Here is a 25700-nt window from a genome sequence, read left to right on the forward strand (position 1 = left end):
ATAATTTTATTCCAAAAATTATTTCTGATCGAAAATTATTTTTCTTTCAATTCTTTTTCCAAATAATTTTTAATTCGAGATAATTTTATTCCAAAAAATTATTTTTGATTGAAAATTATTTTTTTTCTGTCAAAATACAAATCTCTTCCCAAACACTCAATCTTCTACCATGTCTACCGCAAAAATTAGCAGCATTAAAATTCCACCTTTTGACAAGGCTAATTTTGGTCTCTGGACGAGACACATGCTTTTGTTCCTCCGGGCGGCGAATAAAAAATACATAAATATTTTGACGAAGGGTCTTTCGCCCGCAATGAATATTATCCTGGAACATACTGAAGATGGAGTTACTATTCCCCACAGAACCTATCTGAAAACACCTGCTGAGTTCTCGGATGAGGATAATGAGCTGATAAATCTAGATGTAACTCTACAGCTCATTCTGATCGAATCATTGGATCCAGCAATGTACAATAATGTTGTCAATTGTACAAGTGCTAAGCAGATATGGGACACTCTGCAAATTTTCAATGAAGGATCTGAGTAAGTACGGGAAAACAAGAAGGAAATTCTTGTGGCTCAATATGAGCAATTTGGTTCTAATCCGGGAGAAGGAATTTCTGAAGTATTCATCAGATTCAACAATTTGATAAACAATCTGAATCTGAACGGGAAATACTACGACAACAAAGAGGTGAACCTAAAGTTTTTGCTGACGCTCCCTGAGCATCTAGAACATCGGATAACCGCCATTAGAGAAAGCAGAGATTTGACAGAGATCTCATTGGAACAGCTGTATGGGGTTCTGAAAACCTATGAATTGGAACAGGCTCAAACTAAACAGAGATACGGATGGGGAAAGACACTGAACACGTCTACGTCTGTCAGCAATTCTACTGCCCTCATAATACAATCACCTCTTGTGAAAGAAAGGAAGGTTGTTGTACCTTCAAGAAGCTCCCAGGAGTATGTTGTGCCGGAAATGGGACATACTTCAGTAAGTACGGGAGATGATGAATTTTACTCGATGGAAGAGTTAGATCAGCTGGAGGACGAATCTCTTGCTATATTTGCCAGGAAGTTTGGTAACATGAGATTTAGGAAGAATCCCTCCTACAAGTTTAAATCTTCGGGTAGTAAATTTCAGAAAGGGGGATCTTCGTCCACAACATCAAAAGGGGCTTACAAGACTCGGATGGTTGATCGAAGCAAGTCTAAATGTTTCAACTGTGATGAGCCTGGTCACTTTGCATCGGAGTGCAAGAAGCCCAATCAGCTGGCAAAGAAGAAAGAATCTTATGACGAGCTAAAGCAGAAGTATGAGGCTCTGCTAAAGAAGCATCAAGGCCAAAGCAGCCAAGGGAAGTCCTATGTGGCAAAAGGAAAAAGCTGGGATGACACAGATAGTGATGAGGAGGAAGAGCGGGGGAATGTTGCTCTAATGGCTTTCATGAAACCTTCTACACCTCCACATCACACTGGCGGATTTCCGGTAGATCCTACTTGCCCTAAACTTTTTATGCAATTAGGACTTGAACGTGATGATGCTCTTAATAAGCTGAAAGCTTTAACTCTAGAACACAAAGCTTTAAAGCTGGAGGTTCATGAGTTAAAGTTAAAAGAAAAACTAGTGCTCACCCCTAAAATTGAACAACTAACTAGTCAGTTATTGACTCAGACTAATAAAGTCGAAGTGTTAAAATTTAGGGAGAAAAAGTTGAATGAGCAGTTAGTTGAAGAAAAGGTTAGGTGCCTTGCTTATAAGGAGTCGACTAATATTGTTAAGAACCTAGTGGACCAACAAGTGATTAAAAGGAAAGTTGGTATAGGTTTCGATTACAACAAGTCGGTAGGTAAGGCTAGTAATATAACTCCTTTTGTTAAGAGTAGCCAATGCAAGTTGAGGGCACATTCAGTTCGCCCAAAGCTGGCATAGGTGCCAATGGCTTAAAGAATAATTTTAACAAGCCTAATAAGTTTGTTAAATGCAGGAATGATAACAATACATGCTCTTCTACTAATAACATTAGAACTTCTGAAAATGTTAATGTAGAAACTATTAAACCCCCTGTTGTTCTGAATAACATGCCTACTGTTCCTTTAGTTGATATGTGCCATAAACCTTGTGGTGTTGATAATTTCATGTTGTGTGCGTTTAATGTAATGTCTGCTTATTTTAAAAGTATGCATGCTAACAAAGAAAACACAACACCTAGAAAGCACATGAATAGTAAGTTTGCAAAAACCAAGACTGCCGGTCCTTCTCCTATCAAGAAGGATACTTATGTTCCCAAGCCTAAACCTAAAGTGTTCAAGGCCGTTTGTAGGAAAGTAAGTACAGTCATGGTGGATGCTGATGTTATTCGAACAGGATCTATTGTCAAAGCTGACAAAGGTCAATTCTTTAAGTATGCCGGGCCCAACCAAGTTTGGGTTCCGAAGAAGGTTTAATTCGTTTGATATGTGCAGGGAGCCAAACAAGGTTGAAAAGGTTGTATGGATTCTCGATAGTGGATATTCTAGACATATGACCGGTGATAGAGCCCTGCTATCAAATGTGATTGAGAGAGCTGGCTCGATTGTCACCTTTGGAGATAACAGCAAAGGTCGTACTACGGGATATGGCAATTTATTTGCTGGAAATGTTATCATTGAAAAAGTTTCTTTGGTTGAAGGACTCAAGCACAATCTTCTGTGACAAGGGATTCCAAGTCAACTTTGTCAAGGAGAAGTATTTGATATCTCACACTAAAGATGACTGTCTTGCTCTCTGTGGAGTAAGAAAAGCTAACTTATACTTAGATGATCTCAATTCAGGTGCCAATGATGAAGATAATTGTTTCTATTCAAAGGCTTCACCTGAAGATAGTTGGCTATGGCATAAGAAGCTGTCTCACCTTAGTTTTAAAATTGTAAACTCTTTGGTCAAGAGGGATTTGGTGAGAGGACTGCCACCTTTGGAATTCACTCTACAAGGACTTTGTGAGGCATGTCAGAATGGGAAGGCTAAGTTAGCAACATACAAAGGCACAGACACCAGTAACATTACTGAACCACTGCAACTATTACAAATGGATTTATTTGGTATAGTCAATGTGATGTCTTTATCAAGAAAGAGATATGCCTTGGTGATTGCTGATGACTTCTCTAAGTTCACATGGGTTTTATTCCTACATTCTAAGGATAAAACTCCGCAATTGGTAATTGATCTTATCAAGGAGATCGAGTTGGATTCGAATGATAAACTTCGTGTCAGAGCAATAAGGTGCAATAATGGAACCGAGTTTAAGAATAAAACTCTCAACAGATTTTGCTCTGACAAGGGATAACAAGACAATATTCAGTGCCAGAGACTCTTTAACAGAATGGAGTAGTAGAAAGGAAGAATCGTACCTTGATTGAAGTTGCAAGAACTATGTTAAGCAAATTAAGGTTGCCCATCTACTTTTGGGCTGAAGCTGTGAATACTTCTTGTTATGCTCAGAATCAAACTCTGATCAACAAAGAACACATGAAAACTCCTTATGAACTTATGAACGGAAAGAAACCAACGGTCAAGTACTTTCATGTATTTGAGCTAAATGCTTTGTGCTTAAGGATGGAAATGTACATCGTGGCAAGTTTGAACCCAAAGCACTTTAAGCAATTATTTGTTGGTTATTCTCATCAAGCATATAAGGTGTTTATCATTGATCAATTACAAGTCAAGGAAAGTGTCAACGTTACTTTTGATGACACTAAACTCCCAAGTATCCAATTTGAAGATCCATCTGAGTCACTAAAGTTTGATAATTATCCCGACTCAGACTCGGATGATGACGATGAATAACCTGATGCTGCAACTAGTAATGAGACTAACAATGCTCATATTGATCCAGGTATTGGTGGAGAAAACAATGGAAACACTGTGGACTCTACTAATGCTAGTGGTGGATCATCTAGTCAACCTGGCAGCAACTCAGGGGGAGATGGTGGATCAACTGGTCAAACACAGCATCACAATGATAATTCTGGCGAATCATCAAGATTATATCTTCCAAGGGAGATGATCTGGAGTAGAGATCATCCCTTTCAACTAATCATTGGTGATCCAGATGTTGGTGTTTAGACTAGGAGTGCAACTCAGAATGAATGTCTATATTTGGGTTTTCTATATCATGAAAAACCGAAAAAAATTGAAGATGCACTAGCCGATCAGGAATGGGTTCTTTCCATGCAAGAAGAGCTCAATCATTTCGAGAGACAAGAAGTCTGGGCCATGGTTCCAAGACCAAAGATAAAGTCTGTTATTGGAATTGGATGGGTCTACCAGAATAAGCTTGATGGTGATGGCATTGTTGTACGGAACAAAGCCAGACTGGTTGCTAAAGGTTACTCCCAAGAAGAGGGAATTGATTATGATGAAACCTACGCTCCAGTTGCACGTCTTGAGGCGATCAGAATTTTTTCTTGCATTTGTTGCACATTCCAACTTTAAATTCTATCATATGGATGTGAAAAGTGCATTTCTGAATGGAAAGCTTGAAGAAGAAGTATATCTAGAACAGCCCCTGGCTTTTAAAATCTAGAATTTGTTGATTTTGCGTACTTCTTGTTTAAAGCTGTTTATGGCCTCAAGCAGTCGCCAAGAAGCTGGTATGACACTCTCTCTGAATTTTTACTTGAAAATGGTTTCACTAGAGGTGTCATAGACAAAACTCTCTTCTATAAATTGCATGAAAATAATATGATATTTGTTCATGTATATGTTGATGATATTATATTTTGTTCTACTAACGATAACTTGTGCAAGAGATTTGCTAAGTTAATGCAGAGTAACTATGAGATGAGTATGATGGGTGAACTGTCATTCTTTCTTGGTCTTCAAGTAAGTCAGAAAGATGATGGGATCTTCATTTGCCAATCAAAATATGTCAGAGATCTTCTGAAGAAATACAATATAGAAGACTCTTCACCGGCAAAGACACCCATGACCACTGCCGCTAAGCTTGACCAGGACATATCTGGTAAGAAAGTTGATATTTCAAGCAATAGAGGTATGATTGGCTCATTACTTTATCTCACTGCTAGTAGACCTGATATAATGTTTGTAACATATTTATGTGCAAGGTTTTAGAGTGATCCTAAAGAGTCACATCTTATAGATGTTGAAAGAATTTTTAGATATCTTAAGGGTACACCTATTTTAGGTATCTGGTACCCTAAGAATACTGGTTTTGACCTAACAGGCTATACAGATCTGATTATGCAGGATGCAGGATAGACAGGAAAAGAACTTCTGGAAGCTGTCAGTTTCTAGGACAACGGTTGGTTTCCTGGTACAGCAAGAAACAACACTCAGTATCTACCTCGACAGCGGAAGCAGAATATATTGCGGCAGGTAGCTGTTGTGCTCAGATCTTATGGATTAGGAATCAGCTTAATGACTATGGACTTGTATTAAACAAAATTCCCTTTATTTTGTGATGATACAAGTGCGATAGTCATTTCCAACAATCTTGTACAATATTCGAGAACCAAGCACATTGACATAAGGTATCATTTTATTAGAGAACATGTCATGAATAGAACTATGGTGTTACACTTTGTACCATCAGCTGATCAGATTGCTGACATCTTCACTAAACCACTTGATAAATCCACTTTCTCAAGATTGGTTTGTGAACTTGGCATGTTAAACATGACATGAGCTCTTGTAAATAGTTTTTATGTTTAATTCCATTTTAATTTTGTTGCATGCTTGTAAAGTATTTCTTATTGGTATCTATGTTGTGAATACTAATATTGTGAATATTTCTGTGGTTGGTAAATATTTAAGTAATTGACGGTTGCAATAACTTTGTCGTCCATATCAGGGATAGACATCGGAATTGCTGGTTCTTTATTGAACCAAGTGCCTTCATAGGCATCCGAGGGAAACTTGGACACGTTGCCATCTAAAACGTCCTTGTCTACCCTCCCGGAAGGAATATTTCCGGATCCCCTAAGTGATCTTTCACCCTCGAAGGTGAAAGGCAATCTACTCTGGTAGAGGATTCTTCTAAGGATCATATGCCTTAACAGGTATCCGAGGGAAACATAGGTTTCATGCCATTGAAAGGCCTAATGTCTACCCTCCTAAAATCAAACTCTGGATCCTTTAAAGGATTTACTACTTTCTGAAAGTAGTTGGCAACTTGTGGACTATGACTTGGATTTATCCGACGAGTCTACGAGGATCGGGAATTACGAACTCCCATTGCACCACCAATGACCTTCCATGAGGAGGCAAAGGTGATCTTAATTGCAGGTACATCACACCATCTATGGAAGCTCAGGATTTGTGTGGAGTGAAACACTTACAGAACTTGTGAGTGACACCTTTACCTATAAACTGAGAGATATTTTGAGTGTCGAGTGATACACCTGCAGAATGTTTTTGTGAGACACCCACTGTTTACCAAATTTAAACCTTATTGTTCAAAATTGGTATCTATAATGTTTTATCTAAGTGGATGCTTACTATGGATACTTTTCTACTTGACGCACCTTCTACGAAGCCCTGTCTTCTTCATACTGGATTCTGTCATTCAATGTTTTATCTAATCAGTTGGTATCATTATTGATAACAATTGAGGATTCCTCAACTAAGGGAGAGAATGTTCAATGATGTTAAAGGGGAGAATGTTCTGAGAGAATATTCTATGATCCATGCTCTAAGGGGAAGAATGTTTTATGCCTCACTTAGGGGGAGTGCAGAGTCACATAGGGGAAGAATAATATTGCCAGAACCCATGGAAGGAGAATATCAAAGAGAATATCAATGTTCTAATCTATCATCTAAGGGGGAGAATATTATGAACTTATGAGGGAGAAGATTAAGGGAGAATTACATGTTATATCTTGGAAGGAGATTGCAAGGCCTCTGGGGAGATTGAAAGGTATTCCAGAAGAAGTAGCTGTCTGAAGAAAAATGGAGACTGGTACAATGTTATATGTATTACCAGAAACCATCTACTATGTACATTTTAATGTTTTACGTTTCTCTTATCAACTGGGATTGTTTCCTAATAGGTTGAGTTGGTATTAATGTTTATTGAGTCATAGAAAGTTGTTAGTTGTTGTTAGTTGAGTTATCCTCATCAGAATTTGTGTGTTAATGTTCAACAAACAAATAGGGGGAGATTGAAAGGCCTTATTCAAGGGTATATGTCTAATCCTATTTTGTACAACCAGTGATAACTCAACTAGTGTCTGATAACCACTCAACTTATAACTCAACCTGGAATCATCTCTGATAAGTTATGTCAGTAGATAGTAGATAGTTTAGTTGGAATCAGTTCAACAAAGTCTAGTAGATACAAGAATCAGAATGTCAGAAGAATTCCAAGATATCAGCTACAAGCCACTGGAAGAAGTTCATTCCATATGATCAAGCCTCAGTGTCAAATAAACTGTGTAGCAGTTCAAGGAGTTCGGAAGGTATGAAGATTCAAGTATTTATTTCATCAGAGATTCCATATGTGTACTGAAATGAAGAAGAACTAGAAGACAAAGATTCGAAGACCCGACCACAGCTCAAATGTTTAATTGATGGAGAATATTCAATTTAGTTAGGCACAGATGAACCAGACAGTACATTTGTGTATCAGCTATTTATATTGAATATTTAACATCAAAGGAAGGTGGTCGTTCAAGCCGTGTGATGATCAAGACGAAGGCTCAAGACATTTGCTTTCTGGAATATAGAGTTTTTAATTAATTCTTTGTTAAATAATTAATCTCTATTAATTTATTTAGTTGTTAAATTAATTCAATTAGAATTAATTTGATAATTAAGTTTATTAATAAGTTAATTGATTTAGAATTAATTTACAAAAAGAAAGCAAAAGAAAGCAAAAGAAAGAAGGCCAAAAGGAAGGACAAGGAGACCGCCGCTCAGACCTGTCTAGCTATGGGAAAAAGAATTCTCACCAACGCAATGGAGTGTGATATATTCTTAATGCTGGAAACCCGGTTGGAATTGATTTATATTTTTCAAAGCAAAAGGGATCCGGTTCCAGACCCACAGGAGACCGAATCTTAGACTTGTCTGACTATGAGGAAAAAGAATTATCACCAACGCTATGGAAAGTGATATAATCTTAAAGCTGGAACCCCGGATGGAATTAAAATATTATTTGCAAGGCAAAAGGAGTCCGGTTCCTGGCCCTCTAGAGACCGCAGCTTGGACCGTAAAGATTTATTTATATTAATAAATATTTTAATTAATTAGAAAATTATATTTATAAATGTCTAATAATATTAGATATTTATTTATATAATTTCTGGATTAAATTAAATATTTATTAATTAAAGATTATAAGCTGTGCGGGATTAAAAGCATTTCTAAGGAGCTGGCTATAATAAGTCGAGATAGACTAAAAGACGAAAGTTAATAAACTTCACCGTGTACACCTGATCTAGTTTGTCTTGCCGAAATTCAACTGCCATATCAACCTTCCAAGACAATCCTTTGGAATTGTCTGACCGAGGGAAGTCAGCAAGACAATCCTTTTGTCTTGCCGAATTTGCTTATGTATGCAAGACAATTCTGATTGTCTTTCTGCCCCTCGAATTGTCTTTCCTTCTTTCTAATTGTCTTCCCCTTCTATATATTGTCTTTCTAGCTAGTTTAAGGCTTGGTAGACAATCTGAAATTGTCTTTCCTTGCATTGTCTTGCCCAAGCCTAGATTGTCATACTTGCTTTGTATTTGTCTTTCCAAGCTTGTATTTGTCTTGTCTTTTAATTGTCTTTCATGTACAATGCTTTGCCTATATATATGGCATTCATTCTTCATTTCTAAGTGTTCATTCTCTTTGATTTCAAAGCATTGTTAAGCTTTCAAGTTGTTCGTAACTTGCTTGTTGTATCCACAGTTTTCTGTGCTTTGATCACTCGGTTGTTTTAACCACTAATCTAGAATACATCCTGTCGAATTTATTCTACAAACATTAGTGGACATTAAAACTGAACCATATTAATTTAATAACGACTTTCAAGTTTAAATAACTTTTTACTTGAACCTTGTTTATTTAATTAATTAAAATCTGATTATCTTGTTTTATCCAAATCAGATTTATTCCGCGCGAATTTTTGTGACGATTATATTCAACCCCCCCTTCTACAATCGTATCGGGACCTAACAATCAAATAATTAATAAATAAATATAAATATACGCAATTTAATCCGTAAATCGATTATAAAATCATATAACATTTCACAAATTGATATGAGAATATCCAAATAAACTATATTTCTTCCTGAGTGTATAGAAATTGAAATCTCTCAATTACGAACACATATGAATAGTCAACTCAATAAATCAGATAACACAAAATTCATAAAATTCATATAATAATCCCATAATATTCATAAATAATTACAAGTACTTAGACAAACAAATCCACCAATATCACATAATCATGTAACACATGTATTCACATAATAATCATCTCAATTTTTCAAGAACAATATATAAAACTCAATTTTTTGAAAATATAATCATATACCAATAACACAGTTACCCGGAGTTTAATTATAAAACTTTGAAAACTCATTAAACTGGAATAACATATTAAATCTTATTTCCTTCTTTGAAGAAAATCACTTTTATAATAATAAATAAATTTTAAAAAGTTCGGGTCATTATAGGTTGAGCTAGTTGGGTTGGGAGAGAGCTTGGTTGGTTGAACTAAGCTTATATAACTAAAACCTTGTATATATAAATATATATGTATAAGAATGGAGGTTTTAGAGAAGAAGTATTTGTAGAGAGTGTTTGTAGAGATGACAGAGAGGATACTTAAAAAATTCCCAGCAACTAATTGACTCTTTAGCTTGTGTAGAAAATGAATGGGGATGGAGTGGTATTTATAGGGAAATTTAAGGTAGTGGGGTGATGTAAAATGATGTAAGAGATGATGTAAATGGAGTGGGTGAGGTAGGGGATGACTACATGGATTTTGTCTACTAGCCTTAGCAACATGTGACTCAAAATCTCAGCACTTATTGCTTACTAAAATCAAGCCACACACCCCAATGCAAGCTAATTAACTATTAATTAACGAATAAGTAATGTTAATTAAATATAGCTTATTCCTAAATATCTCCAATATATCCACCAAAAAATATGACAATTTTCTAAATATTGGAAAATAGAAATCCGTGAAGTTTGGTAATTTTTGGTCAAGGTCTCCTAGGTCAAACGCTCAATCAAAGTTTCTCAGGTCAACCTTTCGGAAATACACCCCGACAAACATTCTCCAAAAATCACGAAATTTTTACCTAACATACATCACATAATAAAAATGATATCCCCAAAGTTTCAAGTCATTCTAGCAAGTGAATGTATTTTATCCGGAATTAAAGTGATAAAAACCGCTTTTCGGGTTTGAATAAAATACGAAAATCCTTTTGATAATTTGTAAAACGTTTTTGGCCAGAATTTTGTCTTGGATAAGTACTAAAAATATATTTCCTTGAGAATAAAATAGTTTGGTATTTATGGAAATATTTTTGAGCATTTAAATTAATTTCCTTCGATAAATAAGGAAATATACGGAAACCGATAAAATTAGCATTTGGTCAAAACAAGTAGACCCTTGACTAATTTTTGATATCAAAATACTTAGAATAATAAGAATCATGATAAATCATGGTTTTGACAATTTTAAAGTACATTCTAAGTATTAAAATATTTTTCTCCGAAAAATGAGTAATTGGAGAGACCTTGGAGAAAATATTTAAGGAACCAAAGAAAAATGGATATTAATATTTGACCATCCAAATATTAATGTTTTGATAGAGTAAATCTTTCTTTTGGATAGAAAATAATTTTTGGAGTGAAAGATTTATTTTTGAATAATTAAAGATACACTAGTACAACTATAGGAAAAGGAACCACTAATAAGAAACCTTCTAGTTTGAATAAGTGGTTTCTTAATAAAAGGAAGCTTATATTTTTAATGAATGATATCTTATAATGGAAGAGAAAGAACCTCTTTTTTGAAATAGATGGTTCTTTTTCATAAAGTACCTATTTTCCTTGGGAAGTGGTTTCTTATCATGGACTACAGAATCCATTTTAACAATTAGAACTTGACCCGATTTGAGATGTGGTCCATTTTTGGCTATACATACATTTTCACAAATAAACTGCCCAAGACTCATTATTGTAGACATCCCTTCACAATAATTGTGCTGAAGAAAATACCAATTTAAATTGAATGGATTCAAAATAATGTTACTGCACAAATCATAATTATAAATTTTACCAATTTCATCCATGAGAAAGTAATCACTTTTTTTAAATAGATGATTCTGTTTCATAAGGTAACTCCTTTTTTTCAGAAGAGGTCTCTTATAATTCTAGAGAAAGAAACCACTTTTTTTAAATAGGTGATTCTCTTTTATAAGGTAACTCTTTTCTTTCCGAAGAGGTCTCCTATAATTCTAGAGAAAGACACCACTTTTTTAAAATAGATGATTCTTTTTCACAAGACACCTCTTTTCCTTCAAAAAGAAACAAAAAATTTTATAACGTTAACCTTAATTACTTCTCTAAAAAAAATATTCTAAAAAAAACCCCTCTTTATTCATATCTAACTATTAAAACAAGTTTTCCTTTATGTATTTGTATTTTGTTGATAGGAAAGTGGGCATAAACTTATAAATAATTTAATTTTGTATACTATTAGTTCATTAATTTATTAATTGATATTTTGACAAAAGAATTATTAATTGGAATTAAAATCTTAATTATAAAATATTCAAGTATATTTTATTAAAGTGAAAAGAATAATATATATATATAATGCATCTAAAATAAAATAATAATTATTGTAACTATAATTTTTGTTAAGAACATAATTTGTCACTTATAAATTTTTGTTCGTAATTTCTAAAAATTTAAGATAGATTTAGCATGAGTATTTTAATTAAATTTTCATAAATATTAATGAACAACTAAAAAATGTATTACGATAAATGTGAGTTAATCATTGTAATATAGTAAATTAATATTATATTGAATAAACATATATTTTCAAATATGTAGTTGGAAATAAAATTTGTAAGTTATATTTTTACATTCAATAGTATTTTCTGTCGAATAATTAAAATATAAATTATATTATATATACTATTCAAAGAAATTTATTTTTTATATCTTGAGTTAACATATTTGTTATATCAAATTTAGATTAAACAATATTATTATACCTTATGTTTTTCTTTTCTTTCAAAATAGTATTAGAAGTTTTTGTGAGGTAAATATTCATCAATCAATTAAAGTATAGTAAATCAATATTTTATTGAATAAACATATATTTTTATATATATCTTGAAAATGATATCTAAAATTATATTTTACATGTAATTTAAATTTCTATTGGACAACTGAATCTATATAAAAATAGATTTTATATATCTACTATTCAAATAAATTTATTTTATATTTGAATGATAAAATAAAAAATATAATTACGTAATTGTGAATCAATCAATATATGGTACGGTAAATTAAAATCTAAATAAGCATATATTTTCAATTATAAAGTTGTAAAAAATATTTTACTTGTAATATATTATTTTTTATCAAGCAATTAAATCTTGTACAATAAAATAAATAAATTTATATAAAATTATTCAAATAAATGTGTTTTATATTTTCAATTTACAGTTTCGTTGTACATGATGTGTTTCAGTTTTCAAAACTAGGAGTCGTGCGCACAAAAGAACACAAGATCAGTACTCACCCTCAACCTCGACGCAGTGCAAGCAGTATACATACCTGTGGAATTGCATCCAGTATATAAAGTTCCATATGGGATAACCGCACCACTCTGTCCACTTATATTGGTGTAGTTGTTCGGGAACGTGTAAACATCAACTACAAGAAATGGCGTAATGTTCCAAAAGAAGTCGTCAATGAAGTGTATGAGTTTATTGGAGTAAGTTTAATATTCTCAGTTAATCTAAATATTATCCCTTCTTATTTATTGCTTCAAGTTTTTCTATTATGTCAATATAGTTAAATGTGATACTAATCACATCTGAAATTAATATGCAGAAAGGGTTCGAAATTCCAGCTAATAGTAAATCTTGGGTCTTAAGGAAAGCTTCCATTCGTTTTAGAGCTTTTAAGACTAGATTAAGGAAGTTTCGGGTTCACAAATCAACCGGAAAAATAAGGAAAACTGTTCCATGGAAATATCCTTGGATAAGTCAAGTTGATTGGGATAAATTTGTTGATTACTGTACCAGTCCTGAGTATCAGGTAGTATTTTGTGACTTTTCAACATTCAATAATTGTGTTTATATTTATAATATACAACATTGTCCATGAAGGAGGTGAGTAAAAAGAGTAAAGAAAGATCTTTGAAAAAGAATACAAGCTATAGAGGAGGTTGTCGAGGCTACTTATATTATGAGGAACAAATTGTAAGTTTTCAATAATTCAGATACAATCTCTAAGAATGGCCTTCATAGTTTTAACTCTGGTTTCTAACATGTTATATTATAATTTACAGACAAAAGAACTTGAGAAGCAAGGTATCCATGTAACACAGGTGCCTCTACATTTAGTATGGCTCAAAGCACATTCAACGGAAGAAAATGGAAAGTTGATGTTCAAGAATCCAGCAGATTTAGAAATCGCCAAAGCAATTGTAAGAGTCTATTTCCCAACCTCCTATATAGTCGAGATATATTGCTATAATAATGGATGTATCTTAAACATCCATGCTATCAGCCCATAATAATATATATTTAGGAAAGATTATTAGTAACTTTAGACAAAATTATTGGCCAATATCCTTGTTATTAGAATTCTATTTATATTTCTTACAGCTGTATGAAAAAAGAGACAACTTGATTTAATATTCTAGATGGAAAAATGATAATTGTAGACTAATTAACAATCTCCTTTTAATGAAAGAATCAGCACGTAAATCTCCTTTTAGTGAAAGAACCAGCACTTAGTTGCAACTCACATGTATAATTACAATAAATTATATTAAATTTAGCATTATTCAGTGAAGATTACTATAGCAAAATATAGAAGACAGAGCTGGAATATAAAATCATAACGTTAGAAGTTAATGACAGTACATAATACTCTGTAATACAGCTTAAATTTCTTTAGAGCTCCAAGTGTAGACATAAATATTTCATAAAGCATTAAAGTACCAGGAGGCTTGAGATATATTTTGTCGCAAAACAGCCCAGGAAGCTAGATCATACAAATGAGCTAAGTTATATGCAGAATATACCCTGTGGTAGAGATTAGGTTAGGAAATTGGTAAGTAATACTTTGAAACTTGCAGTATAGGTGATTATATATATTAATAGATAATGTTTCTGACCTTGGTTTGTTGTATCATGTTTCTCTTTGTTAGAAATCATTAGAAGCTCAATCTGAAAATGGTGAAATTAGCACCAAGGGTCGGAAAGATATATTAGCGCATGCAATCAACAAGCCTGAGCAAGGTGGTCGGGTCCGAGGAATTGGATCAGGTGTTACAAATAAACAGTATTTTGGGTTTAACCGACCGACACCTCCCAATCAATTGCGGGCTGAACTCATTCATATGAAACAGGATATGGAAAATATGAAAAATAATCAAAAATTTATGATGTCTTTCATCATGTCATGCTCTTCAATCAGCCAAGAACAGTTGGGGCAATTCTTGTCAAACTTTGGGAATAATTCTTGCAATCCACTTAATGATAAATTACATAGTTCTCAAGGGTTGGATGGTTCCGAGTTTGATGGTTTAGGTGGCCAACATAGTGGTTTTGATAAACAATTTTGTGCATCTGGTTACCAAGTGCCGGAAAATGCCAGAACAGGTGGTTTCATTAGTCTAGTTAATGGCTTTGGTGACCAAGGTCCAGTTGATGCTCACATGGGTGACTTTGCCATTGCTTCACAGCAAGTGCAAGACGAAATTGAGCCCTACCATGTTGCTTGGCCAGAACAGCCTCAATCTAGAGATGAACACATCATTAATGATTATACATTTCCTCAGGTAAGAAATTTTTTTTAATTATAATTATCTTTATATAACACTATCATCATGATAGTTTTATATTATTGGAAATATGATTATATACAGTTTGTAGAATGTTTCACGACTGTGAACATCTGAATGCTACATAGTTTACTTTGTTGTCATTGTTCTTATTTAACATGTTTATTTTGTAACATATTTCCAATATAATGTGATTCTTTTATTTTGTTACCAAGGTTGGAGTCCTTGTTCTTTGGCAATTCAGGGTGACAAAGGGATCCAAATAGTTGTTATAGGAGAGGTGGAGGTAACATCTGAAGTGATCCACATACATAATATTCGTGTTGGGAGTGATTTTTGTCGTGTCAAGATCCTTGAAGAAATAGTGTCGTCTGCAGAATTACCATGTCCAACCGAAGAATTTAAATTTGTATGTCAAGCTATGAAAAGTTTTGTTCCGTGGCCTATTCACTTGATCTTTCCAAAGGCAGAGGTACAAAATTTTATTATATTTCGAATAATAGTTCACTCATACTTTACCATTGTAATAAATTTTGTTTTTTTGCTTTTGTATTAAGGGTGATAAACAACAATGTCAAGGGGATAAATCATTAATGAGTATGAGATAAATCTGATTGAATAACATAAAAATCTCACATATGAATATTATGTTGGAATTTGATAAAAATAATAATAAGGATATAGAGACAGTAGTTTTATATGTATAAACAGAGAAGATACATAAAGACTACATTGTATTCTCTTCTGATAAACTAAACAAGATACATGCAGTTTAAATAGAACCACAGGCAAGAGGTGGGTAACACAAAAATAGCAACTAACCTAGAAAGTAGCGTACTGGACTCCTAAAATACTTCCAATGCCCATGACTCTCCTATAATATCTCTCCTACTGCTACTTATACACACGTAACTAAACAAATAAAACACCTCATAACAATAATTGACACAAGTTTAGATAAAATAAATAATCCCAACAATCTCCCCCTTAATCTAAACTTAGCTGCCTGGCAAATTCTTCGCATCTGGCATGATCTTTGGTGCCCATCTGGCAAGACCTTCGTAGCCGATAAGACTTTCTTTATTGGCCCGTGTGGCCTTTTAAACTGAGCCCGTATGGCTATTCTTCACAAGCCTGTATGGCTATCCTTCTGAGCCCGTATGGCTATTCTTCACACGCCCGTATGGCTTTTACACTGAGCCCGTATGGCTATCCTTCTGAGCCCGTATGGCTATTACTTCTGAGCACGTATGGCTATTACTTCTTTGACTGTATCGCACTTCAAATTTGCCCGTCTGGCACGCCCATCTGACAATTAGACTAAAGAAAGAACTCCATATGCATCCCATACTACACATGATGATCTCTCCTGCATTTCATGGAACAGTTGGCGCACTCTATCAAAACCTGTTGGAATAATCTTAAATTTAGTTATTATTATTATTTGTTTAGTTATTTATTTTGAGGATTAATTCTAGATTGAAGTAGTTGCATGATTGTTGGAGTTCTAGAGAGTTTGTGGGAGATATTGAGTCTATCTTGGTTTAAGAGATTTATTAGAAGTAGTAGAGTATTGTTAGGAGTCAAGTACGTTTGTTTTAAATATGGCATGCAATCTTTTTTTTAGAGGAACAAGAATTAATAAAATAATCAGTTTTATATTCTACACTTGGTATCAGAGCGAGGTTTTGTTGTTCCGCCGCCAGACGGTGGTGAAGCCGCCGCTAGTGGTGGAGGCACATAGTGAGGGTTTGACGAGATAGTTTCATGTAGGCGTTGCAGAAGGATGGTGGTAAAGCTGCATGTGTAGTATGGGATGCATGTGTAGTATGGGGCTGCCGAGAAAGACGAGGAGATGCCGGAGAAGCCTACTGAAGGCGGAAAATGAGATATAGTGGCCAAAGGCCATGTAGAACGAGATGGATCTTGTGTTTTTTATGACGGAATAGAGGGAGAATTTTTTATTTTTTTTTTGAATTATGGGTGATTATGGGTACCTGGAGAGAAGTGCTCTAGTGAATTTGATGTTGATGAGAAGTGCATCAACAATGAATTTGGCGTTGATGAGAAGTGCATCAACAAAATGATGTTGATGAGAAGTGCATCAACAAATTGATGGTGGTGAGAAGTGCATCACAAACGAAGAGAAGTGCTTCAAGTGCTTCATAAACTTTGTTAAGTAAATTTAAGATTATGGGGGTGATTGTTGGAATAATCTTAAATTTAGTTATTATTATTATTTGTTTAGTTATTTATTTTGAGGATTAATTCTAGATTGAAGTAGTTGCATGATTGTTGGAGTTCTAGAGAGTTTGTGGGAGATATTGAGTCTATCTTGGTTTAAGAGATTTATTAGAAGTAGTAGAGTATTGTTAGGAGTCAAGTACGTTTGTTTTAAATATGGCATGCAATCTTTTTTTTAGAGGAACAAGAATTAATAAAATAATCAGTTTTATATTCTACAAAACCAACCTTTTGTCCTCACTCTTTCTTCACCGGCTCCCTCACTCCAACTGCTCTTACGTACCTCCAAGGAATGGTAGGGAAGGCTGTTAAGCCTTGATACTCCCCCCAAGCTCTGATACCATGTTGGAATTTGATAAAAATAATAATAAGGATATAGAGACAGTAGTTTTATATGTATAAACGGAGAAGATACATAAAGAGTACATTGTAGTCTCTTCTGATAAACTAAACAAGATACATGCAGTTTAAATAGAACCACAGGCAAGAGGTGGGTAACACAAAAATAGCAACTAACCTCGAAAGTAGCGTACTGGACTCCTAAAATACTTCCACTGCCCATGACTCTCCTATAATATCTCTCCTACCGCTACTTATACACACGTAACTCCTGATATAATTTATTTAAAAAAACTAAAAAAATAAAACACCTCATAACAATAATTGACACAAGTTTAGATTAAATAAATAATCCCAACATATTATTCTACAATATGAATATAAATAAAATAATAATTACTTGTTTTATTTTCTTAACCAAGAGTGTCAATTAGATAGCTACAATATTCAATCTATACAAGTAAAAGAAAACATCTATTGTGATAAGTAAATTGTGTTTTCACACTTATATAATTAAAAAAAACCACGCTATGCATCCAGTATGCCACCCGTGCCCGGGCTGTTGTAGATATGTTTGTAGTATTCGCTATGTTTGTAAAAGCCATATTACCATCAGTAGCTGCTCCCCATATCCCTCCTCCTTCATTGTCTCTCCAAAGTCTGCGTCAAGATTAAGTCTTTGTTATCTTCCTCCTTTCACATTCAAATTCCAACTTTGAAACTGGCTGTGCACAAGGTTTTCTCTTTGACATTACAAGCTATATTGAAATATGGATCTGAAAGAGCCTACACAAATAAAAACACCAAATGCATTAACCTACAGAACACTACTGGTAAATAGACAGATTCCAACAATAAGGTTTATTTTACCTCTTCAGTTGAAGGTCTATCTTTTGGTTCAAATGCAAGCATTCTTTCTAACAACCCAAGCGCTAGGGGTCTGCATACAAATTTCTTTGAGTATAAATAGTGTGATAACACACAAATTTCTCTCAGTATTTTATATTGGAGGTGTTTTTTAATATAGTTATTAGGTGATAAAGGCGGTTTTTGTCATTAAACTACTATGTATTATAATGTTGTTCAATACTAGTTATGTACCTCCGTGAATGCCGTAATTCCTTCCATGTATACTTTTATAAATGGTGGAAGTCGGAACTACTTTAATATCAATAATTAAGTAAACATGAAGAAGAATGCAATGGATAGTTTAGCTACTACTCAGACAAAACTCAATATCAAAAGCTTGTGGTTTTTTGTTTAAAAAAAAAAATACTCCATCCCATAGTTATATTGGGAGTGATAGTAATTAGGACACTACAAGGTCAAGAGTCATTACATTAAAACAACTATTAAAAAGTCTCTATATTATCAGCTTAATATTAACCACAGGAGCCCAAAAGTTTTAGTTTAATAATTAACTATAAATGTGAAAACACAATTTATTTTTGTATAATATAATGTTTTTCTTCTATTATTGATCTAATCCTCAAGTGATCCAGTTGACACGGTTTGTCAACCCAATATAACATGTTATTATTATTTTATTCAAATTCCTTATGTTCATATATATTGATGAAAAATATTCATACATGTTATTATTATTTTATTCAAATTCCTTATGTTCATATATATTGATGAAAAATATTCATATAGGAGTTTTTTCTCTAACGAAGAAACTATCATCATGCTTTCTGGATACACTGGTGCTGCACTCAAAAATTATATGAGATGAGTATGTTGTGAAAACCTTCCTTGCACTTGGACTATGGTCTTTATGGTATGAATGAGAGAAAAAAGAATGGTGGAAACCTAAAAAGAAGAAAATGCTAAAATATGCATAAATAACTTCTTACAAACTGTATGAATATGTGCTTCTAACTTATAAATCTGGAAACTGGGCTTTTAAGCGGTAAACAAACACCACCTATATATGATGGAAAGATGTATAGATGCCTAATTAAGTCGACACTCGGTATTTCCATTTGTATGTAGATTTGAAAGCAAATCATGAAGACTTTCATATGCATATGTAGATTAGACATAAATTTATTTCTATAATCATATACAATCTCTTTTGAGAAGTATGTACAACATGTGTAACTCATGGTATGATCACATTACAACTAGCATGACCATTGTTCACGTATACGTACACACAGGATAATTTGGAAGGAAATGAGGATGTTCAGCTTATGTCCTAAAAAGCCAAATAATCATCATTTGCTTTTATAACTTGGTGTAAATCAGACTTCATTAGTTCGAAACCTACATATATGTCTTTAAATTCTCTTTTAGAAGGCGGCAATAAGATGTGTTTGATTTCCAATATGTTTGGATGACGTAGGAGTCGACTTATTACTACTACATATGTTTGATCCAACTTTTGCTGTATTGGATTCCCAATATGTAAACATGTGTAGTAGTAATAAGTCGGATCCTATGTCATCCACACATAGTGGAAATCAAACACATCTTATTGCCGCCTTCTAAAAGAGAATTTAAAGACATATATGTAGTTTTCGAACTAATGGAGTCTGATATACACCAAGTTATAAAAGCAATTGATGATTTGACCGCGGAGCATTATAAGTTCTTTTTGTTGAAAAGGTGGTCTCAAATATAGAAGATTAAAATCACTTTATTGTATAAAGATTTATAAATAAAAACAACAAGCTTTCTATTTCACTAGAATTAAGATACAATCATTTGTTTCGTACATGCAATAACAAGAATCTACCGCCTTTTTTCTCTTCTTTTTGTTTCACTCGGTAATACATGCAATATTATCATTGTCACAACAATATATATCATTAGATTTTGGGGAATTTATCAAAAATACCACTTTTTCTAAATTTTTTTACGATTTTACTATCTTTTGGAAAAAACTGCAAAAATAACAATTTTTTAAAAAATATTTGCAAAAATACGGTCTGCAACTAGCTGCAACCAGATGCAACTTTTGTTAATTGGCCCCGCAGGGGTTGCAAATATGGTTGCATCTGGTTGCAAGTATGGTTGCATGTGGTTGCAACGAGTTGCATATAGTTTTTTGCAAATATTTTCATAAGTATGGTATTTTTGCAAAATATTTAAAAAAGATATAGTAATTTTGCAAAACTAATTTTACACTTAGGTATTTATGAAAAAAACCCTAGATTTTTTTAACAAATCAAACATATTATGCAAAGTCATGGCATTTTAAATCTTCTCATCATTGTGTTTGGTGGTCAATATATGCATTAATAACGTCATGGTATTAAATATAACATTTAGATCCTCGAGATGTGTTTAGTTGCTATAAAAATGTGGAGATTGATTATGCCATCTATCATATTATAAAATTATTTTTTCATTGAGGTTAAATTGTTTGTAATAATGGATGCTAAGTCATCAATAAGTCTATAAATCATGAGGAAATTTTTTAGATAATATGTGGGTATTTTATAATATCATTGAATTTTCTTTAAATAAAGTAGAAAAGTTGAATATAATTAATTTCTAGAACATGCCTGTATCATCATTTTGCTAGAATAGGAGTCTATTTGGAGAATGCATTTATCAATATAGTAAGGAATAAATATTGATGGCATAATCAACCAAACATACACACCTTTTGTTTAATACCATGCACCAAACAACAGGACGGGAGATGTAAAATGTGAGGCAATTTGTTTAATTACTTAAAAGCAAATCAATGATACTGTTAGAGAAAATTATATATATAAAAAACTTAATTTTATAGAAATATTGCAAACTTAAATGATTATTACAACGTTATTTCATTCAAAACACAGTTACAAACTTCAATATTTTTTTATTCATTTATTGTAGTATAGTAAAGAAAACTAATAAATCTGTAACTAACACTTAGGTTTCTTAAAAATATACTAACTTGTAGCAACTACATTTTGGAGAATCTTAATTAACAAAAATATATTTTTGATTTCAAATTACTATTCGTATTACTTTTTAGAAAAATAAATCATATTAAAATAATTTAATATCATGCACCCAAAACAAGCATTAAATATTCTTAAAGATGTGAAATATTCACTTACAGAAGATGTAAACTTGGAGCATCTTCTTCTTCATTGCTTGAGATTTAGATCCATAAACAACTCATGGGCACCAAGATTAATACTTGTGTAACCAAAACCTGAAAGCAAAATCTTACTTATTAGCATCATAATAAGAATTGTTAAAAAAATACAATTCCACAAAAAATTTAGGAAAATAAATTGCAAATATATTAATTTATATCGCAAATAGTAGAAGGATGAAATTGAATTATGTTTATAGAGATTATATTAACAAATATATGAGATCTGTTCCATGAAAGATCATCTAATGAACAAGTGAAATACTCACAACTGATGAGATATCATATCACTGGAGAACATCTTATTACAAAATCTTTGACTATAATTGTAATTTGTAATCAAAGAGGTGATGAAAAGAATATACTGATGATATTATACACTCTAATGAATATAGGATGAGAGAACTAGACTTATAAAATAAGGGGTGGGTGTGCGGCTAACTCTCAAACAACTAGGTATTTAAATAAGAAACTAGGGTTATGGAGGCTTAGTGGGTAGCCCAAAATTATATATAAGTTATTAGTGTTATGGTCCAAAACAAAAAGAGGCCTTAATGGGTTGTCCATGCTCAACCCAAGCTCTTAAAATTGTGCATGGGCTTACTCTATACCATTTCATGTAACATACTCACAGCTTTTCAGATTTATTAAGTGATTTATATTAGATATAACATTTTGGCTTTTTTTAATATTGTTAGGAATCAATAATTTTGATGATAACATAAACACTCTGTAACATGTTTTATTTGGAATCTTTATCAAAATTTTAGTTATAATTGTTATATTTCTTGTCCTTGAGAATTATCAACGGATGGATAGAATAGGATGGCTAATTGTAAATATTCAATACCATGTAATTTTATCTAAGTGAAGGATATTCAACTGATGAGATGTAATTATTCAACTGATGAAGACTGGATCATGTTTCAACTGATGAAGACCAAGCTTTCAACTGATGAAGACAATGTGTTCAACTGATGAAGCTAAAGAATTCAACTGATGAGACTGGAACAGGACTCAACTGATGGAGTCTGTAATTCGTTCAACTGATGAAGGCACTTTCAACTGATGAAGCAAATAGCAGTTGAAAGTGACTAGAGCTTAAGTCTGACAAATCACATGGATCGAATTACACTAAAATAGACATGGGAGCCTGATTATGACAATAAAGAAGAACCAGAAACATTCTTATCTCATGCAATGCAATCTGGATCAAATCAAGATGATGGTCAAAGATGAAGATATCACAGAGAGCTTGCATAAGACAAAGATGTGCAGCATAGTTTAGATTAGAGTGCACAATTTGTATTCTAGTTATAAGCTTTGTAAAACTTGGAGTATATAACCAAGTTAGTAGCATCAGTTGAATGTGTTCGAATACTTGAGAGAAAATCTGAGAGTTAGAAACTATTCAAGTGATGAACCTGCAGCTATGCGAATTGTAATCAATCCACAGATCCTTCTATATAAAATCTCACGGGTGGATCAATCAATCCACCCGTATTTTTAATACTTGGTGTTTTTCTGATTTATTGTTTTTAGGTGTTCTTGTTCTTGAATCTTTTAATTTGTAAAAGATTGTATTCAACCCCCCCTTCTACAATCTTTCTTATAGTTAGTGTAAAATAACAATTGGTATCAGAACCAGGTTCCCAACAAACAGGGAAAAAGATCAACACTTCTAAAGAAAGATGGGAAAGAAGGATGCTGGAGTGAAGATTCCTGTTCTTGACAAAGACAACTATTTTCACTGGAAAGTTAGAATGCATTTGCATCTGTTGTCAATTGATGAAAGCTATGTAAACTGCATTGAGAAAGGACCTCCTGTTCCCATGAAGGTCTGTACCAGTATTGGAGCTGATGGTGAAGACATTGTAGGCAAAATGATTCTCAAACCTATCCATGAATTCTCTCAAGAAGACACTGAAGAAGTACACAAGGATAAGAAAACCATGAACCTTCTGTTTAATGGTTTGGATCAAGAAATGATTGATAGTGTCATCAGTTGCACAAGTGCCAAAGAAGTTTGGGATACCATCAGGACCATCTGTGAAGGAAATGAGCAAGTAAGACAGAACAAAATGCAGTTGCTGATTCAACAATATGAGTCATTCCATTTCAAGGCTGGTGAAAGTTTGAGTTACACATTTAACAGATTTCAAAAATTGTTAAATGGTCTAAAACTTTTTGGAAAAATATACCAGGTTAAGGATTTAAATTTGAAATTCTTAAGAGCTCTTCCTAAAGAATGGAAACCCATGATAGTCTCTTTTAGAAACACTCAAGAATTTAAAGACTATACTCTTGAGAGACCGTATGGAACCTTAAAAACTTATGAGCTTGAAATGGAGCAAGATGAAGAGATAGAAAAGAGTCAAAAGAAAGGACATTCATTTGTGGCTCTAGTTGCATCTCTTGACAACTCTGTCAAGGATAAAGGAAAATCCCAAGTTGAAGAAACTGAGAAGTTGGTCAAAGAAGAAAGCACAGAATCAAGCAAAGGAAAAGGAAAAGCAAAAGATGCAACTGATTCTGGTGAAGAAAGTGATGGAATTGATGAGCACCTAGCCTTCCTGTCAAGAAGATTCTCCAAGCTGAAATTCAAAAAGAATTTTAACCCTGAAAAATCATTTAAAGGCAATCCCAAGCCTGACAGAAGCATGGTAGATAGATCCAAGTTCAAGTGCTTCAACTGTGGAAATGCAGGTCACTTTGCAAATGAATGCAGAAAGCCTAAAGTTGAGAAGAGGTCAAGTGATGAGCGGGGTCATCCAATTTGGCTCGTTATTGATTTCCAAGATTTCCTCATACTCGGTTGCTAGTCTTTGTAGCTCTTCGAAATAAACCGAGCTATCTAGATCGGATGAGTTTTGGACCAATTTTGAAAGAATATCTGCCTCGGTGTTTTCTTCTCTGTTGACTTGCAAAATCTGGTGGTTCGGGATTGTAGCTAGGTAACTTTGGACCAGGGTTTGATATTTGGTTAGGACTGGGTCCTTAGCCAGGTATTCTTTCCTTGTTTGTCTTACCACGATCTGGGAGTCACTTTAGATTTTGAGACTTTGGATTCCTAAAGTCTTTGCCAGCTTTAGTCCTGCTAAGAGTGCCTCGTACTCGTCCTGGTTATTGGTTTCCGTGAATTTGAAAGATATAGCAGTCCTGATTGTGAATCCGGATGGGCTTTTTAAGATGAGTCCAGCTCCTGACCTTTCTGTTGTAGATGATCCGTCGACGTGAAGGATCCAGGAATCTGAGAGAGGATCTTGGTTGTCTTTCTGATCCCGGCTTGTAGGGTTTTGTTCTTCTTCAGGGAAATTACATTCTGTGACAAAATCGGCCAGGACCTGGGCCTTGATTGCTGTTCTGGGGATGAAGGTCAGATTGAATTAGCTGAGTTCAATGGCCCGATTCACTAGTCTTCTTGAGATATCCGGTTTGTGTATAGTTCTTCTTAAGGGTTGGTCTGTCACGATCCGGATCTCCCTTCCTTGAAAATAATGCTTGAGTCATCTGGATGCTATTATTAAGGCAAAGGCAAATTTCTCTAGATTCGGATATCGAGTTTCTGAGTCTTTTAGTACTTGGCTCACGTAGTAAACAGGCTTTTGTTGCCCTGATTCCTCTTGGATGAGTGCCGCTCCAATTGCCTGGGTCCCGGCTGAAAGGTAGAGGTATAGGGGTTCTCCAGGTTGAGCCTTAGTCAGGATTGGTGGCTTTGCCAGATACTTTTTGATTTCTTCGAAGGCTTTCTGACAATATGGGTTCTAGTTGACTACCTTCTTGTTCTTGGCTCCTTTCAATAACTCAAAAAATGGAAGGCATTTTTCAGCGAGCTTTGAGACGAACCTGCGTAATGCCGCGAGGGATCCTACTAGTTTTTGAACCTCCTTTTGCGTTTTGGGTGGTTTCATTTCCTGGATTGCCCTTATCTTTTTTGGGTTGTCCTCGATCCCTCTGTT

The 25700-nt window shown here is 33.7% G+C and overlaps 1 protein-coding gene across 1 annotated transcript; it reads left to right on the forward strand.

Moving 5' to 3' along the window:
- The first annotated feature begins 4258 nt into the window (after positions 1-4258).
- On the forward strand, positions 4259-24978 carry LOC108204082 (uncharacterized). Its single transcript, XM_064086673.1, has 11 exons — positions 4259-4432; positions 4814-5036; positions 5252-5318; positions 12842-12974; positions 13094-13300; positions 13372-13464; positions 13554-13691; positions 14421-15053; positions 23946-24285; positions 24379-24490; positions 24828-24978. Exons 1-11 carry the CDS (start codon positions 4259-4261, stop codon positions 24976-24978), a joined length of 2271 nt encoding a protein of 756 aa, XP_063942743.1.
- The last annotated feature ends 722 nt before the right edge of the window (positions 24979-25700 follow it).

The sequence above is a fragment of the Daucus carota genome, chromosome 2 (genome assembly GCF_001625215.2).
Source record: "Daucus carota subsp. sativus chromosome 2, DH1 v3.0, whole genome shotgun sequence".
Classification (NCBI taxonomy): Eukaryota; Viridiplantae; Streptophyta; class Magnoliopsida; order Apiales; family Apiaceae; genus Daucus; species Daucus carota.